At 41.3% G+C, this 19,040-nt stretch overlaps 1 protein-coding gene across 1 annotated transcript in view; it reads left to right on the plus strand.

Annotated features, from left to right (window-relative positions):
• The first annotated feature begins 6,671 nt into the window (after positions 1-6,671).
• LOC137301627 (protogenin-like) overlaps positions 6,672-19,040 on the plus strand; it is a 109,797-nt gene continuing 97,428 nt past the window's right edge. The window contains exons 1-2 of the mRNA XM_067971172.1: positions 6,672-6,738; positions 10,042-10,344. Coding sequence (XP_067827273.1) covers positions 6,672-6,738; positions 10,042-10,344 — 370 coding nt within the window. The remainder of the gene's footprint in view (positions 6,739-10,041; positions 10,345-19,040) is intronic.

Raw genomic sequence — 19,040 nt, forward strand, 5'->3', positions numbered from 1 at the left:
CGCGAATGTTACTTGCCACTTATGAGCCCAAGCCTGGATGTTGTCCAGGTCTTGCTGCATGCGGGCTCGGACTGCTTCATTATCTGAGGGCTTGCGAATGGAACTGAACACTGTGCAGTCATCAGCGAACATCCCCATTTCTGACCTTATGATGGAGGGAAGGTCATTGATGAAGCAGCTGAAGATGGTTGGGCCTAGGACACTGCCCTGAGGAACTCCTGCAGCAATGCCCTGGGGCTGAGATGCTTGGCCTCCAACAACCACTACCATCTTCCTTTGTGCTATGTATGACTCCAGCCACTGGAGAGTTTTCCCCCTGATTCCCATTGACTTCAATTTTACTAGGGCTCCTTGGTGCCACACTCGGTCAAATGCTGCCTTGATGTCAAGGGCAGTCACTCTCACCTCACCTCTGGAATTCAGCTCTTTTGTCCATGTTTGGACCAAGGCTGTAATGAGGTCTGGAGCCGAGTGGTCCTGACGGAACCCAAACTGAGCATCGGTGAGCAGGTTATTGGTGAGTAAGTGCCGCTTGATAGCACTGTCGACGACACCTTCCATCACTTTGCTGATGATTGAGAGTAGACTGATGGGGCGGTAATTGGCCGGATTGGATTTGTCCTGCTTTTTGTGGACAGGACATACCTGGGCAATTTTCCACATTGTCGGGTGGATGCCAGTGTTGTAGCTGTACTGGAACAGCTTGGCTAGAGGCGCAGCTAGTTCTGGAGCACAAGTCTTCAGCACTACAGCTGGGATGTTGTCGGGGCCCATAGCCTTTGCTGTATCCAGTGCACTCAGCCGTTTCTTGATATCACGTGGAGTGAATCGAATTGGCCGAAGACTGGCTTCCGTGATGGTGGGGATATCGGGAGGATGCTGAGATGGATTATCCACTCGGCACTTCTGGCTGAAGATGGTTGCAAACGCTTCAGCCTTGTCTTTTGCACTCACGTGCTGGACTCCGCCATCATTGAGAATGGGGATGTTTGCAGAGCCTCCTCCTCCCGTTAGTTGTTTAATTGTCCACCACCATTCACGACTGGATGTGGCAGGACTGCAGAGCTTTGATCTGATCCGTTGGTTGTGGAATCGCTTAGCTCTGTCTATAGCATGTTGCTTCCGCTGTTTAGCATGCATGTAGTCCTGAGTTGTAGCTTCACCAGGTTGGCACCTCATTTTTAGGTACGCCTGGTGCTGCTCCTGGCATGCTCTTCTACACTCCTCATTGAACCAGGGTTGATCCCCTGGCTTGTTGGTAATGGTAGAGTGAGGAATATGCCGGGCCATGAGGTTACAGATTGTGCTGGAATACAATTCTGCTGCTGCTGATGGCCCACAGCGCCTCCTGGATGCCCAGTTTTGAGCTGCTAGGTCCATTCTGAATCTATCCCATTTAGCACGGTGGAGAGGGGGAGGAAAGGAAAGAAAACCGGGGAGAAAGAAAAAAGCAGATCACACTATAATTGGTTTGTGTGAACAATAAATACCTTCAGCTTCTATCAACAAACATGGCTCTCCCGTGGTGCCCTTATTGAAATTGAGAGGCTACCAGTAGCCGTGCCAGAAACTGGTGGATGGGGAATAACCAGGTTCTATCGTAAGCTGCTAAAAAGCAAAAAACTGCAAATGTTGGAAATCCGAAACAAAAACAGAAAACACACAGCAGGTCATTCAGCATCTGTGGAGCAAACAGATAAGGGATGATGAAGGGTTGTATGTCCGAAGCATTAACTTATCTGTTCTCTCCACAGTTGTTGACTGATTTGCTGTGTATTTCCAGCATTTTGTGTTTTCCGTCCATTATAATCTGCATGCTTTACTTTGTGCTTAAAGAAATCACATGACTAGTGAGAGCGAACTGGCACAAATTAATTACAGGTAAGTGCTGTGAAACTGAGAATTGTATCAAATTTATCCCAGGAACGTCAGAAGAAATGAGTTTGACTTCATAAACTGAAGGGTAGACTCCGTCTGGTATAATCTGAGTTGCTGTTTAAAAATCAGATTGTAACTTTGATTAAAATATCAAATTAGTTTGTTTCCTTGATTTGATTAACAACATTTTTTCTTGGATGGAGAACAACTTTTTTTCACTGCAGTGTTTTGTACGTTCAACACAAAAGTGTGAATTGTTCTTATCTCCTACTGGACAATTTGGACAGTTATCATTGTATCTGTGACACCCGGTCTCCTACTGTTAATTGGATATATATGTATGAAGTTTTGTGGAGTTTATCTGGGAACCTCTGCACGATGGAGTTAACAGAAATGTTGGCTTAAACACCTATGGAGTTAAATGCTGAGGGTTTGAAACAGCATTGGTGTTCAATTGGTATGAGAGTTTCAATATACTTCCCTGGTCGAGGAATCTGAGAGAGGACAAATCAGGCTGATTTTGCAGTGTTGTAACCTGAACCTTGTTCATTGAATTGACGGAATCCCTACAACTCAAACAGAATGCATTCTTCCACAGGGCATTTGACCCATTACAGACTCCATAATTGATGTACGAACTCCACTAGCAGCTTGGAGTCTTGCTAGCGCTACGTACAGGTTACAAAAATCGAATGTGCGCAAAAAATGGCCAGCTTTTGGGAGGCTGCGCTGGTGATCAGCACAAACCTCACTAAACCAATGAAAATTATATTAATGGGTCCGACACCAAACTTCATATTGCGCTTGCTGGCTCCTCACCCATACGGCCATATGACTGGCTAGTTTGCTTTGTAGAACGTAAGTAGTTGTTGTTAAAGCTGTACTGTAGTTCTGAATGTTGATCGGAAAGTTTGACTTTTTTCACTAAAACCTTAGTCTAGCTTGAATTTTCCTTACTATATTAATTCTTGTTGCTGAAGATGGCAGATTTTATGCATTGCAAGACTTTTAGTTCCATTCTTTTTCCGACAGTATCTTGCTTGCAGCTGCGATTTACTTGCAGCAAAGTTCTCAGAATGAAAATTCCTTTGGGAATAGCACTGCAGGAATATATGAGGAATTTTACTTCATGAGGGGACACACCTGTCCTTGCCCCAGGACTTGTGTTTACATCCAGATAGCCCTACCAGTGCATTTCAGAGGCAACTTGTCTTTGTTACCATTGCTGTCACAGTGATATGCCACCTTCTCCTGGAAAACCTGCTGACAACTTTGGCAACAGGGACAGCTCTTCCTATAGTTGTGAAGGTCACCACTGCCTTAAGGTTTCAGGCAACTGGATTGTTCCATTTCCAAAACTGTTAATCTGCTGTCCATCGATGCATCAAGCAAGTGACAGATGCCATGTCTGCACGGGCCAACACCTTCAATTCCTTTCCAATAGAAAAAATGCATCGATTCAACAATTCCCAAGGGTCCAGAGCATCGTGGAGAACACCCAGATGGTCATATGGGCTCTCCACATCAATTCCATGGACTATATTGCAACATTAGGAACAGGAGGCCATTCAGCCCCTCGACCTTGCTCCGCCATTCAATTAGGTCGTGGCTGATCTGCACCTCAACTCCATTTACCCACCTTTGCTATGTGCCCCATGATACCCTTACCTAACAAAAATCTATCCATCTCAGCCTTGAAAGCTCCAATTATCCCAGCATCCACAGCATTTTGAGGGAGAGTGGTCCAGATTTCTACTACTCTTTGTGTGAAAAATGGAGAGGAAAGCGCTTCCATCCCATTTATGTCCTGGTGGTGTTGGACCACAGAAATGTCATCATGCAAAACAATGTCTGATATCCTGGAAATTTAAGTCAGCCCATCCTCCTCCCCCCCCCCCCCGAGTAATTTAGTCAAACTCCCCCAGGAGGCGCACCCCCAGTTTGGTAACCTCTGGCCGAGATGGTGAATGTCAGCAGGATATTCGACTGCTAAAGGCATCACAAAACAAATCTTATGCTGTCATCACCTGACATCCACACACATGTACTTTCCAGCAGGAGTGATTGCATAACAATCAAGAGTAAGAATCCTGCAAACTGGGCTACCAATGCCAATTGTAGCATTCCCATTGCCATTGTGGCTGGTCATTTAACTCCGCACAGACTAGGGACCTGGAACCCTCTTGATCTGAATGGCTCAGTACTACACTGGGCAACACATTTACTGAAGGGAAGCAAAATTAATCTTTTGTAACTTTTGTAGTTTATTCCACAAAGAGAAACATTCTACAGTACCATTCTTTTAACTTTATGAATATCAGTTTAAAACAGTTGACAATGAGCTCAGTTGTGTGTGAATTGTAGTTGAATAGAAATAATTTGAAATATCAGGAGTTTGATGGTAGATTGCTTAAGTGGTTTGAGCAAGTGAGCCTTAAGAGGTTCTGTTATATTATTGTTTAGGTGTTCTGCAGCAAAACTGATTATCTTTTTAAAAAAAAATTCTCCCCTTATCCCTCCTTTCCTGAATTTAGTGAGTCATGCTAAGGTGCCATTCTACAGAAATTGGCATTTCAAGTATCTTATCAAGTGCCCACTTTCCACATGAATGTCGGTGGGCTATTCGATCACTGGGAGCATCACCAAGCCTAAACCTGTCCTCAGATACATAATTCTGGCCTGGGTTATTGGATAGCAAACAGAAGCAGAAACACTGCTACAATTCCCCCCCTCCCCCACCTAGCCCGGGGATGCTGAGTCCATTTGAAATGCACTATGCCACTCCGCTTTATTAGTTTACTATGATTACAGACTAGGGATTGAAACTAGGACCATTATGGTCTTCTTGGCTCAATGCTATTTTTAAGTATGTTCCTGGAAAACAAATAACATTATTGTTCTGTAGATGTTTTTATTTTAAATTCATTAAAAGTGTAACACAATTGGTTAGAATATTGTCCTTTCAATTCTGAGGTCTAGGCTAGATTGATGGGATGAAACTTTCTATGTGAAATAAATCTGGGCAGACTCAACCTGGTTCCTACTGGGTGCAGACCCACGGTACAAAATTGCTTGCAATTTGGCACAAATTGTCACCCTCACTCAGAGAGGCCACAAGGATGGCTGGTGTAGAAAGTGGAAAAATTCACACGTCTGGAATAAGGAGTGCTCTTCTGGGCTTAAGTCACGCTATTGAGGCAGAGATTGTCTGTGCCTAGTATACGTCACCTGGGAATGCCTGATGCTGATACTGGGTAACCCAAAATGGAAACATTCTGCAACAATGACACCCTTCACCTTGATGATCACATAAGTTCACAAAAATGCAATAAAATTGCTCAATTGCTATCACATTATTCATTGGTGTTTTCACTTTATTTTGAATGAACAAAAAACCTAATGCTATTGCCCTACTGTTCCACACTTGTGCTCTTTTGGTTCTCTGTGCTCTAATACCACTCCACCCTTCATACTCTGCTTGTTATAGCCAACTGGTATCCTGATGTATCAAATTATGTTTACTGCTTCCCCACTGATTCCATATTTGTGGTCTGTTGCTCTTTTTCCTGCACTACTTTTCCAAACAGCCAAATATCTAGTTAGAGAACAGGATTTGGAAGACAACAGCTTTGGGGGCAGCAGCACATGGATGACAGTGAGCAAGACTTGAAGAACATTAGCGTGGGGGCAGTAGGGAGTGTTGACAGGCTCTTCAACAGTCAGGGGCATCACAGCTGAGCACAATCCTATCCTCACCTGATATTTCCACATGTGCACTTTCTTACAGTAATGACTGGGTGGCAATAAGAAGTGAGAACACTGCCTGATTTTCCCTCCTTAGAACAGGGCACTGCAAACAATTTATAGTGGCCCACTGCTAGCTGATAGCAGCTAAATCAGCACAGTCTAGGAATTGAACCTGGGCATATTTTGATTGGACCAATAAGGGTGACACTGAGTTTCCTTAGTGTCACCAAACAAGAATCAGCACAACACATGCCCCTTTTAGGGCACCACTAATATAATAATGAACAAGTGGTACAATTAAACTCATATGCTTAAAATAAAGCAACAAAGAGTGGCCTTGCCAATTAAAATAGAATGTCATTACTGACATTTATGAGATACTCTATGCCCTGTGGTGCCCATCAGTCACGGAAGGAGGAATTGAACCTGGGACCTTCTTGGTCTACATGTCTTAGTATCACTCCAAATAATAATCACTGAGCCATCATAAGAACAGTCGAGTCTGTTGCACTCCATGCCTTGTGGCTCCCATGTTAATACACCCTGCTCATTACTAACCTGATTACTAACCTGGTGTCCTGATGCCCTCTTGCTTTTACCCTGCTTTCAGTTGCTGTCTTGCTGACCCCATGACCTGCTCACTTCATGCGACCCCCATCCTTGATGCCCTGCTCCTTCCATGCTAAAGCCCGCCCCCCGTCCTCTCACCGATGCCTTACTGTCCCTATGCTAATGTTCTCCGAGTCTTGCTCACTCATGCTCTGCTGTCGTTCTTGCAAAGCTGCTCCCATTGCTGATGCGCTCCCATCCCTGTTACCTACCTGGAGGTTTGGCGGCTCGGCAAAGTAGTGCGCACGCCGCTGCTGCGGATGCAGCCGCCGAGTCCCGTGCTACGGCTGGTCGAAGCACTGCTACGCATGTGTGTGCGCTGCCTGCAATGAGTCCCCAGTGAGTGAAGGCAGAGGCGCCCGAGCTGCCGCAGATTAGAGGCAGGGAGAAGAGTTTAAGTGTTAGGGTCTAGCATGAGAAAAGAAAGTGTGGATTAAATGGCGATTTTTAAACGGGGAGCTTGTGGTGGGACTGCGCTGGTGGCTTTGCTGCTTCCTATTTCAGGTGAGTGATGTTTGTGATTTTGGATGAAGAAGAGCTTTGATGTTCACGCAGTGTCGAAGTGACCAGTGCAGTGTCCTTTCCCCTGTCTCCGGCCTCTCTCTCTCTCTCTCGAGTCCATTGTACCCGGGCCACTGCCCTGGGCTCTAGAGCGAGCTGCTTCTCCAAAACATCCCAGCTACCGATCGCAGAGGTCGGTTCCCGGGAAGTAACGGGGGGTGGGGGGGAAAAGTGGTTCGTTGTTGGTGTAAAATGTGTTCGCGGGCTACTCAGAGGAGGAGGAGGAGGAGGAGGGGGGTTTACTCATCTCTGCAGCCACTTAATGGCCGGCAGTGTCCGCACAGACGAGCTTTTGTATTGTCCACCGCGGTCATGCACACCTTCGGAGCTCAGCGTCGCTTTGGTTACATTGTTGCAAAAAAGTTGAGTCGCAGAACGTTTCTCGTTACAATGTTTCTCGCTACAAAATGTATCGGCGCCGCTCCTGACCCACGTGCATTTATTTATTTCTCCCATTCACTTTGTGAGATAAGAGCGAATTCCCCCCCCCCCCCCTCTCCCCAGCACAGCGTGGGGTCGCTGGCCACGCTGACTCCTCTTCCTTAGGACTGTTTATTTGTCCAATAAACCATTCAGTGCTTTGGATTTTTTAAAAAATTTCATCGTGAATTGATCCCAACCGCGGAGAATTAGCGAGGTGACTTTTATTGATGCGGAGCACGCCACTCGTATTTGTAAACATTGTTGAGGGTCCTTTACACGGTCGCTTTAAATTGATGCCAAACGTCAGTTGGATTAATCTGTTGCTAGCTATAATATACGTTTTTGTTTTAAAGAGTACTTAGGCGTCTTAACGAGTTTTCTTTTGAAATCACGAGGAATTGTTTGTATAAACGGCTAAGTTTTTTTTCCCCTTTCAAGAGTGTTGGTGCGATCTCCTGTCGCGTTACATTGTCCCTAACGGAAGGATTCATTTGCATCCCAGAACCTGAACTGATTAATTCAAGTCGGGGGGAGGAGGAAGGAAGGAAGAGAGAGGGAGAGAGAGAGAATCTGTACAGATTTGTATTGATGGAGAGAATTGATCAATTGATGAGAGCTCTTCTCGATCACGTACAGCAAATTCACTCGGGACCTCTTACCGATCCCCACTGCTGTCACCATAATACTGACAAATATACGACAAATTAAAAATACGTTACATCTCGGGATTTTTTCCCTGGGACCCCCTAGACATGCACATCGATCTCTATGAATAAAGTTAGACTGACTAAAGACTGCAGCTGAAGCCTCACACTGTCAGTTCTCCCAAACGGCGCGTTATATTAACAACTAAAAGAGACTGAGTCACAATATCGAAGCTTTTTAAAACAGTCTGAAACAGCCTACAGGTTTAATGAAAATGAATGGTATTGCCCGTTCACACGCATATTACCCAATCATTCAACAAACTTGAGTTGATTGTCAGGCTCAAGCAATGTTTGAAAGCCTTTCAAGTCATATTATCAGCTAGAGATACGTTCTTTTGTAGGGATGGCTGTTCTTGGTGGTTGTTTGTGGTCAAGCGAGATATGAGTGTCCAAACTAGAAGCAGTCAGTTCTCTACACGTGGTTCGTCGAGTTCAGGCAAGAAGAAAGAGTTCAAAACTAAAAAAAGGAAAGGCGGCGAGAGCTTATTGATACACACGGGCAGCCTGTTGCTAATGATTTCTCGTAAAATCAGACTTTTACGACTTCGCCTGTTCAGGCTCCTTTTTGACAAGCTTGTAAAATTAGCAAACATCTTGTGCGAAGTCCGCTCTGTATGGCAACCAGTTGCAACTTCAGATTGGAGCACGTCTTTCTATCGACATGGTGTTTAGAATCAAAATAATAACACGCTTTTACAAGAGTGCTCTCCTTTTAATTCGGATCTTAATTGAGTTTTCTGCTCCGTATAAAAGCTCAATAAAAGGTTACCACCATTGTAATGCGCCCCTGCAGTGATTTTAACACCGATACTTCGGTGTAGTAGTTCCTCGATTTGTTTGAATTAATTAGTACTCTTGGATTAGTTTTTTCCCTCTTGTAACTGCTGTAGATTTAGAGATTCAGCACATGGTGCTATCCAGTCTTATAAGTTTTTTTCCCTGCACAGCAAGGCACTGTAGTTTTGATTGCTTTCTAAATATAGCACCACACATTGATATGTTTGATGAGATAATTCTTCGCTCCCCCTTCCGAAATTTCTTTTGATGATTTTACAGAATTTTGGTTCCCAAATTTGAAGTTTTTAAAAAATCGGATTTTTACCCTTTGATCTTGGTGACTTTCTGGATCTTGGAAGACTTCTTGAGAACTGAAGCGTGTATCGTTGATGCCAATGAACGATGCTGCAACAATATGAACAAGTATCTAGTTTATAAAACTTGTTATAGTACAAGAGGCCGTGTGTCACTTTATTCATAGGACAAAAAACAAATCCATGTTTTGATAAGGCAAAAGTAACTTGAATCCTCAAATTAATCCCATTAACTGACTTTCATTTATTTTTTTTTGGGTGGGGGGAGAAACTCTGAAAACGTGTGCCACTTGTATAATGTAGGCAGGCTTCAAAACTTTTAGGTCTAATTATAGTGAATCTTTGAATTTGTTGCCAGGAATGTAGTCAAGAGGAACATTATTCAGCAAGTGAGTTTTGAGAGTATTGGAGTATGGGTTTCTATCAGGGTTAAGATGGTGATAGAAGTTTTTCCTGAAGTACAAATTGAGATTATAGACTGCAGATTAGGATGCACTGGTTGCAGCTAATGGCCATTTCTTACCATTATAGTAGATAAGACTAAAATCCTGGGCAACATGTTTCACAACTGGAGAAACTAGGAGAGTGAGGATAAGGACAGACAATAACAGATTCTCAGAGGTTTGGACTGAGGATCCATTGAATTGAAGCTTTCACCCTGACATTTTTACATCAGAATCAGGAGTAACAAATGTGAAGTATTCCTAAACAAATTTTGGAATGTTTAATCAACGCTTCTGTGATCACTGGGAATTCCAAATTCATCTTCAAACCACACAGATTGATGCAAAAGAAAGAATCCTAATATTTGTCTGTAGTAATTATACATCATTTAGCATAACACTCCTCAACAATTTGCATCGCTTTAGCTGTCTCTTGCAGTCTTCATGCACCTGTATGATCAATTTGTCACCAGGTATGGAAAAAATTGGTTTATTTATTAAAGACTTTATGATGTTTTTAAAAAGAAAAATGAATATTCAAGGCCTTGTTAGCATTGAAATTATTTGTATTGTGTTTTCCAGGTATTTGGTGCTTCACTGAGCTTTTTTTCATGAGGGAGCCCCAGGATGTCATTGCTCTACGGAAAGACCCTGTGGTTCTTGATTGCCAGGCTCATGGAGAACTTCCAATTACCATTGTGTGGCTGAAAAATGGACTGAAATTGGTGGATAGTGAGCGGACATATGTTTTATCCAATGGATCTCTTTACATCACTGAGGTTGAACATCGTAGAGGAGAGCGATCCGACGAAGGCTACTATGAATGTTTGGCTCAAAACAAGTATGGGGCCATTCTGAGCCAGAAATCCCATCTCACTGTGGCCAGTAAGTACTTCTTTGTTTTGATACATTTAACCTGGCAAGTTTTCCCAAGATAAAAGTCATATTTAGCAAACCATAGTTCAAAATAGTAGGAATCTAGACTCTTCACTTAGGTAAGACCAAAGGATTTTTTTTGGAGTTTGCTAATTAAGATCACCCTGAGTGAGCTATTGTGAAACCTACTGTGTACATTATACTTACACACATCTGTATTTATGATCTGATGTTTGCCAACACAGTATCAACAGATGGGAGGGGGGAACGATTTCTGCTATTCACTATTTCTAATAAAGTTGTAAATGTGTGTGTAAAGGATGCATTTAGAAATTTGCTATTAATAGTGAACAGTGAAACTTTCCTCCACCTCCCCGAGATGATCAGGGAATTAAAAATGATTGGATCTTAATTCTGTCCAAAAATTATTTTACATATTGCATCCTTTCATGTTGATAGCATTCAAGTTTGCCTGCATATTTTCAAAGCAGTTTTCCATTCCCTTCTATATAGCTGCTTCATCTCAGTCAAACATTCAATGTGCTCTATTAGACTCTATAAGATACTGAAAGATGTATATTTTTAGGAAATAGACCCAAAATGGTAATTTGTAAGCATGACACACAGTCATTGTTCAGGGCTGTGATGCAATACTTTGATCCATTGTAAGTAGATTACATTCATTGTTTCCAGTCGTGTGGTGTTATCGCCAACACCAGTATTCAGTGATACTTTTGTGGTAAAAATCTAAAGGCAGAAATTGCTTGGATACAGGGAGAGTAATGGGAACATGGCCATACAAAGACTTCTGAAGCTGTGTATCAGCCTCATTCAGTATAAGTTCATTACATTGAACATTTTAGTTATGTGAGCTTATTTCTGGCACACATTTATTAGACTGGGGTAAAATCTGTCCTAAAATAATGAAGGTTTTATTCCTTTTGAAATTTCAAACACTTGAATGTCAGCTGTAGCACTTGTTAGTTATCTGGGACTTGAGAGTAATTTCTCTGTTGCTGATATAATTGGATAATTATATTAGCAACAGAGACACCTATTACAAGCTATTGTCACTTATGAGTTTAAAGGTAATGATGCGTTGTGGCATTTTCTGATCGTACTCCTAAAAGTCTATCAAACTTCAAGTGGCTAAATACTGTCACGTAGAGCAGGAAAACCCCAGGTTTGATCCCTGGTCGAGCTGAGTTAGCTGATCTCAGTGAGGTTACCAGCTAGGGTGTCTAGAAATCCTGGTGGAAAGGTTGAGGACATGATCGGGTTGGTTGTTATGCCCTACAAACTCTGTTAGGCTCTTACATGAAGATTGGCCACTTCATTGAGGTGCAGAAGGGTTGTTAGCACCCATGGAACCCTACCCCAGAATCACCAGGAGAGTATTGGAGGGGGAAAATAAGCTTACCACAATATTTATTGATCATAATACTGCAGGATGCTATTAATTTTTCAAATATAACTATTACTTTCACTGTTCAGGCTAAAGTTTTTTTAAATAAAAGGCTTCATCACATTTTTGAAATTAATATGTATGTCAGTTTATCAAGTATTTTAACTAGTGTATATGGCAATTATTATATTTTGCAATTAGTTTATGTTAGATGATAAATCAGTACCATTGTCACAAATATTACAATATATTGATGCTTAGACCTGTATTTTCAGGCATGCTCCTGGTATTAGTTTAGTACTATCTTCAAGTCTGCAGTCATACACAAAACATTTAAAGCAAGCAGTGAAAAGTTATTTTTAGTTTGAAAAATAAAATGCATTCTGAGCCAGAGTTGGCAGTGAGGTACAGGAATGTTCTTTAAGTACACTTTTTTTTAAAGCAATCGCCAGTGAGATTATCCTTTATCACAGATGTGTAACGTCTGGTATAATATTTAAAACTCTGATTTAATCCATCCAAGAAGTGTTAGACCTGAACACACAGGGAGGTGTCACTGATTCCAAAGTTAGAAACTAGAAGCTGATACTTGCACCATGGTCGAGAAATTGATTATTCATGTGCAAATTAAGAATTCTTTGGGTTAAAAGGTTAGAGGCTATGCAGGATGAGGTTTAGCCCTGTGATAAAGAGCAGATGACCCTTATTCATTGTCCATAGCTTTCATGTTGTTCCTCCACAAAGTTCGTGATTGCCAGGAATTGTTCTTAAGGAATGCAGGGATTCGTATGCCTTGCCTTTAGTGTTACTGTGGAGCCTTATCACATAAGGACATCACAGCAGGTCTTTAGGGACAGTTTCTAGCTCTGAAGCCCTTAAGGCCCTGTTTTCTGCTGTTCATCCATGCATAGAGGAATTTAGCTAATTTTGCTTTCTTGAATTCCCTTAAAGTAACTTTGAGGGCTAGTGATTAGGAAATTATTAGAGATGTAAAGAAAGGACTGTACATTTAATAGATTTTTTTTATCTTGTTGTAACTAGGAGACAATAGGAAGTTCTTTTCACTGCTGCTGTGTTCTTTGTGTGGCACCCTGCTGGGGAAAATGCTAACTAAACAATTGAAGGCCCATATGGGTTGCTTCAGGTCTGAGTAAGATCACAAGTGAAAAGTCCTTTGCTACTGATAAGGAATATGTTCAGAGTAAGGAAGGATTTCATTTTTCTTTTAAATAATTCTGACTGTGACTTGAGAGGATGCTAGCATTTTTTTCAACTCCAGGAAATTAAGTTAAACCTACACGTTAGCCAGTTCCCAAACTTATGCACTGTGTATAGGGTGCAAACAATAAATGCAAACTTGCAGTTGTACTCCTGGTGAAGAAAATGACTTTACGCCTTTGTAGAATACAAACTGAAAATTGTGGACTTTGAGTTGTCTCAACACTCCTCTTTAGAATTATAGTTTTCAAATATGGAAAATATTTGGATATAATTACAACTGAAGTTTTGATTTGTAAAACCAGAAACTTAAACAAAGTTATCTTTTTTATTTGACAATCCTCTGAAGAGGTCTTCACTTTTTAAAAACCAGCCCGTGTTTAATTCAGTTTTCTCCTATGATGGAATCATTTTGACATGTTCCTGTTGAGATAATCTTTTTCTTTGATTAAATAAAGTTGATGGTGTCAGGATTAATTAATTAATCTATTTTGGAGATAAACTGTTAGAGTAGTCTTCAACATTTTTCACGCATAAAGATTCAACACATTTTACTATTTACAAAGCATAAACTACTAGTGTATGTGCATTAGCTTAATGCTACAGCTTTGTACATTTCTGCTTCGCTTGCACCAGTTTTGATAACACTTGTCTATGTGCTGCATGAATATCTTTACAACCTGTGGGTATGGGTATTGCCATATAGATCTGTAAATTTGCATATAATGTATGGGAAAACTGCCTTAATCAGAATGGTCTTGTGTGAAAAACTGTGTTCCCCATTTCCTTTACCTGTGGATGCTGAAATGCTCAGCATCAAACTCACATTAAAGCATTTAGTTACTCTTCATTCCATTGTAGTCATCACTGAATTATTTAGCATCTATTTTCATGTATTGCTATTACCAGCAATCCTATAGGTTATGGTTTGGGCAATCTTTTATGTTAAAACTGTAGGTGATAAAGCTGTCTCTGGGTTTTTACAGGCCAGCTTTACCTCTTTACTGGAAGTTCTATCCAGAAGCCCATGAAATTTGCAAGTACCTGAGAAATGCAGAGTGGGCGAAGTGGGTGATGGGGATGGGACTGTATCTCCTGACCACATTGCCACCTTTTCTTGTTATTCAGCATCCTGCCAAAAGTTCCCTGTGTGACTTAAGTGTCTAAATTGCAGTGCTTTATTGCAAGGCAACTCGCTGAAGCGCAGGATAGTTCTGGTCCTGCAATTGTTTTACACTCTTAATACTCCAAGGGGTCGGTGAAAAGAATTCATTCTGGTCTCTTTGTCTGCTCTGATTATCCTAAATAAAAGGGATCCTTTTTCTTTGGTTCTGTTTGTGCAGGGATTCTAAGGTCTCCATAATTTAACAGCTGGACCTATTGATTACGTGCAGGACAATCAAGGTGATGATTAAAGAGGAACTGGAAAAAAACCTAGTAGTAGGAATTGGGACACAAATTACCTTTTTAAGGATTTAGGAGAGACAATGTTTGAAGTAAAACTCAGACACTTTACATTTTACATTAATTTCTTTCTTGTAAAAAGTTGGACATTTGAATGACAGGTATTTACATTGCTTTTCCCCCAGCTTAAATCTGTTTCCCAAATTGCTCAGCCCCTTGAATGTGTAAGAAGAGAATTTTTGACACATCCATGCTATTGTAACATAGGATAAAGAAAGCAGTTGCCTGGTCCCCAGTGTGTAGAGGGGATTTTCAACACAGAAGCATTCAACACTGGGTAATCCAGGATTCTCCCTGAAGGAGCTGCTTATGCAGCACATCCTAATGGTCTTTTTGTTTTATCTGCATACTTGCTGCAGCCCATAACCTCATGTATTCACTGGTGTAATCAAATTACCTTTTACCGTGTTGTGAAAGGTGTCTGTTTTAAACTCACTTTGAAGGGGTTAAGAACTATGTAGAAAACTTATGCTTATTATAATAAAACTTTCATTTGATTGGTTATCAGAATGTTTGAACTTTACATTTTAGTTTACATTCCTTCTAAAGAAGAAAATAAATCTCTGATCAAATTCAGGCATCTAATTGGGTTCCATATTGGATCGATATACTAAATTTATACCACATCTTACGTTTTATTGCAAAAGCTAGGCTCCTGTTTTTTCCCCTCAGCTGAAGGTGATTTCTCATGCTGGGGTACTGTTTCATGCATGTTGGCAGCCCTACATTACCTCACCCAAGTGGCCATTTTTTGTGCCTGTACCTAGACAGTGAATGCTTCCAGGCTATTTGACTATGGGACATAACAGCCGAGCTTGATCCAGTCATTGGATTGTGGACATGTGCAGGAATCCCAGCTGATCCTTTTTGTTCTTCCGCACCCCCGTCCCCAGTTCAGGGGGCATGAGGGTTATGTCCCTACCACTTCCCTGCCTGAAATCAGCTAACTCAGCACAGACCAGGAATGGGACTTTTTACATTTACCCATGAAACCATTGAGGGAGTTACGTGGTTGGAATATGGACTGTTCCCTGATGATATCTTGAGCTGAACAAGTAACATGAACCACATTCTGAGATTGAATGCATTCAAATATGTTCCATTTAAAATATGAGGAGATCTAACTCCCCAGTGACTCAGCTGGTTAAGCGAGTGACCGATGCAGACTGAGCAGATCCCACATTTGACACTCCTTCTGTGCTGAGTTGGTGGAGATCAGTCAGGAGGCAGTAGGGATTGCTACAGTTGACTTATCTAGGTTAGGGGAGGAAGAATCAGTCAGGGTTTCCATTCCTGATCAATATCTAGCAACTTTTGGTGGAAGTATGTGGGTGGCATTGCTGTGATGTCCCCTGAATCAAATAGTCCGGTGACACTCATTGTCTAGGGTCATACTTGAAAAATGGCCATTAGGGTGAGATACCAGAGGGTGTCCAACAGCTGTGATACCGTACCCCAGAAAAGAATGACTTCAGAAGGAGGGGAAGGAAATTGGTGGGGAAAAATATAAGGAGATAAAAATTGAAGGTATATTCGTAATTTTAAGTAGACCATAATGTTATTAAAGGATCCATTATTTGCCATAAAGTAGGGATTTACTTTTAAATCATGATGCACTTGGAATTGCTTGTTGTATTAACATCATACAATTGTAATTCATGATCCAATTAAAATGCTGTCAGATTTCAAAATAGTTATGAAGGGATTTATACTTTTGGGTATTTGCTTCTGGTGCGCACATACTGTTCTGGAAGCAGTACATTAGGCCTGAATTTTTTTTTAAATTTTGGGATAGTGGCTTGCATTAGTCTAGAATATATCTCTTAGAATGCAGTGAAGTAATATGTATGTATTAGTGCATGATGTATTCTGGACTAGTAAATATACACACCCTAAAATTAAAATAAAACATGTTTTCTGAATACACATTCTGCATTGCAGTGATGTCATATGTGTGATACATTCTGGGGCACAACTTCCAGAACTTACTTAGAATCACAGAAAGGTTACATTACTGAAGGAGGCCATTCGGCCCATCAAATCCGTGCTGGCTCTTTGCAAAAGCAATCCAACTCGTCCCACTCCCCTGCCCTATCCCCATAGCTCTGCAAATTTTTTTCCTTTCAAGTACTTAACCAGTATCCACTGTCTGGAGAGTCTAGAACTAGAGGGCATAGTCGCAGGATAAGGAGTTGGCCATTTAAGACTGAGATGAGGAAGCATTTCTTCACTCAGAGGGTTGTGAGTCTTTGGAATTCTCTACCCCAGAAGGTTGTGGGTGCTGAGTAATTGAATATGTTCAAGACTGAGATGGATAAATTTTTGGTCTCTAGGGGAGTCAAGGGATATGGGGATCGGGCAGGAAAGTGGAGTTGAGGTTGAAGATCAGCCATGATTTGATTGAATGGCCGAGCAGGCTGGAGGGGCAGTATGGCTTACTCCTGCTCCTATTTCTTATGTTCCCTATTGAAAGCTGTGATTGAATCTGCCTCCAACACCCCTCTGGCAGTGCCAGACCCCAATCTTGCTACATAAAAACGTTTTCCCTCTTCTTTTGCCATTCACCTTAAATCTGTGTCCTTTGGTTCTTGACCCTTCCACCAATGGGAACAGTTTCACTCTGTCTAGACCCTTCATGATTTTGAATACCTCTGTCAAATCTCCTCTCAACCTTCTCTGTTCCAAGGAGAACAACTCCTAGCTTCTCCAGTCTATCCATGTAACTAACTACCCTCATCCCTGGAATCATTCTAGTAAATCTTTTCTGCACCCTCTCTAAGGCCTTCACATCTTTCCTAAGGTGCGGTGCCAGGAATTGGACACAATGCTCTAGTGTTTTATAAAGGTACTTGTCTTTCATTACAAAGCAGGTGGATACTGGCCAGATCATTTACTACCCATTTCGGCCAATTCAAGAACAAGCTTGGAAAGGTGCAGTTTGGAAATGGATTTTTGATGATCTCTGAACTGGTTCCAGAGTGGGTGGCATAGTGGATTATGGCATGTGATTTGGAATCAAGCCCAAATTGTTGGGATTGAAACATGCTATCTGTCCAACTGTAAGTGTTGCACATGAAATGAGTTTGGGGCAGTTGCAACCCAGTTCATTGTGGAGGCTGGTATACAATACAAAATGGTTCAAATTTTGGTACAACTTGGCAGTAAAACTGACATTCTTATTTAGGGAGACCCTGTGGATAGAGAAAAACCATCAATAATACAGGAGGTTCCAGTTTGCTAGTGTTTCGGTTGAAGTGTACAATTGAAGCAGAGTAGCCAGAACTGTAATTTGCACCTGGCACCTAGTGTATGTATAAGCTGGGACAGCTTAGTGGCAATGCTGGGTTCCAAAAATTGACATTGGTTTGTTGCTTTTTACTGATATCGCTTATCATGATGGACACAAAATTCACCTAAAAAATACAATGACCTAGATTTCTGCCCAATCATTTTCAATGGACTTAAAAGTTAGTATTTCATTTCCTAAAAATGTTGTTCTGGTGGTAGATTGCAAAGAATGTCTTGTTCAGATGCACTTCTTGATGTCACTCAGTTGTTTGTGGATTGGTAGATGTGTTAAGATTGCTAGAATGCTTACGGGAAGTGATTTGAATTTGCTTATGTTGGAGAACCTAGATTGTCACGTTTACAAGTGGGGCCCAGGTTGGGAACTTGTCTCTTTATGATGTCACAACAAAAATTGAGGTCTCCTATCTAGTGGTTGCTCACAACCCCCTGGCAAAGCTTCCAGCTACTTTCAGTTCTGCTGTGACCCAATTCCAGTCTGAATGGAGAATCCTCAGGTTTAATCAAGTTGAGTCAGAAGCAACCTAGATCAGGTTGGTATATAGTTTTGGGGTGGGGGGAAGAAATTACCAAATAAAATCAGCACTTTCTAGCTACGTCGAGTTAATTGCTTTGTCTCATTAAAAGGTTTGTGATCTATTGTGTGGAATTGGAATTGAATTTGATCATTTACACTAGTTTAAGTGTGTTATGCTCCATTGTGTGACCCACTCCAGTTGGTGCTGATGTAAATGCAATATTATGTAAGAGGGCAGTAAAATGATGGCTGTTTTGAATCAAATTGTTGACATAAGTTGAATAATTTTAACTCTGAACTGATTTGAAACTGGCAGCACAAGGTGCTGATTGATTTTTGGACTGTTTTACAAAGCAGGGTAAACAAATTGCTGCTGTGTATGTGATGTATTTTAATTCAAAACAGCTGTGTGTATGTGCTCCAAACCGAATTAGCAGCTGCCGTGTAAATGGGATATTAGATTAAACGTGAAGATGAGCCAGCAGCACCTGCTTGTTGTAATAACAAATCTGATTGATCTCCTTTTGGACAGTAGGGTGCTTATTGGAAGATGCCAAACTTTTCCCCCTCCTGTTGTTTGTGGAAGAGGAGAGGGGAAAGAGCAAAACATGTTCACCAACCACAAGCATATTTTCCCCTGTTAGTTTTTATTGATTTGCTGCTTTATGTCATCTTACATGATTATAGTGTTAGGCATATATACGTTGTGCCTTACATGAAACATGTTGTCTAGAAAAATACTGGTTCCTTTATAGAATCAACGAGCTAGAATTCACCTGTTTGGTTCAATTTGCT

Source organism: Heptranchias perlo, chromosome 34 (genome assembly GCF_035084215.1).
Source record: "Heptranchias perlo isolate sHepPer1 chromosome 34, sHepPer1.hap1, whole genome shotgun sequence".
NCBI lineage: Eukaryota > Metazoa > Chordata > Chondrichthyes > Hexanchiformes > Hexanchidae > Heptranchias > Heptranchias perlo.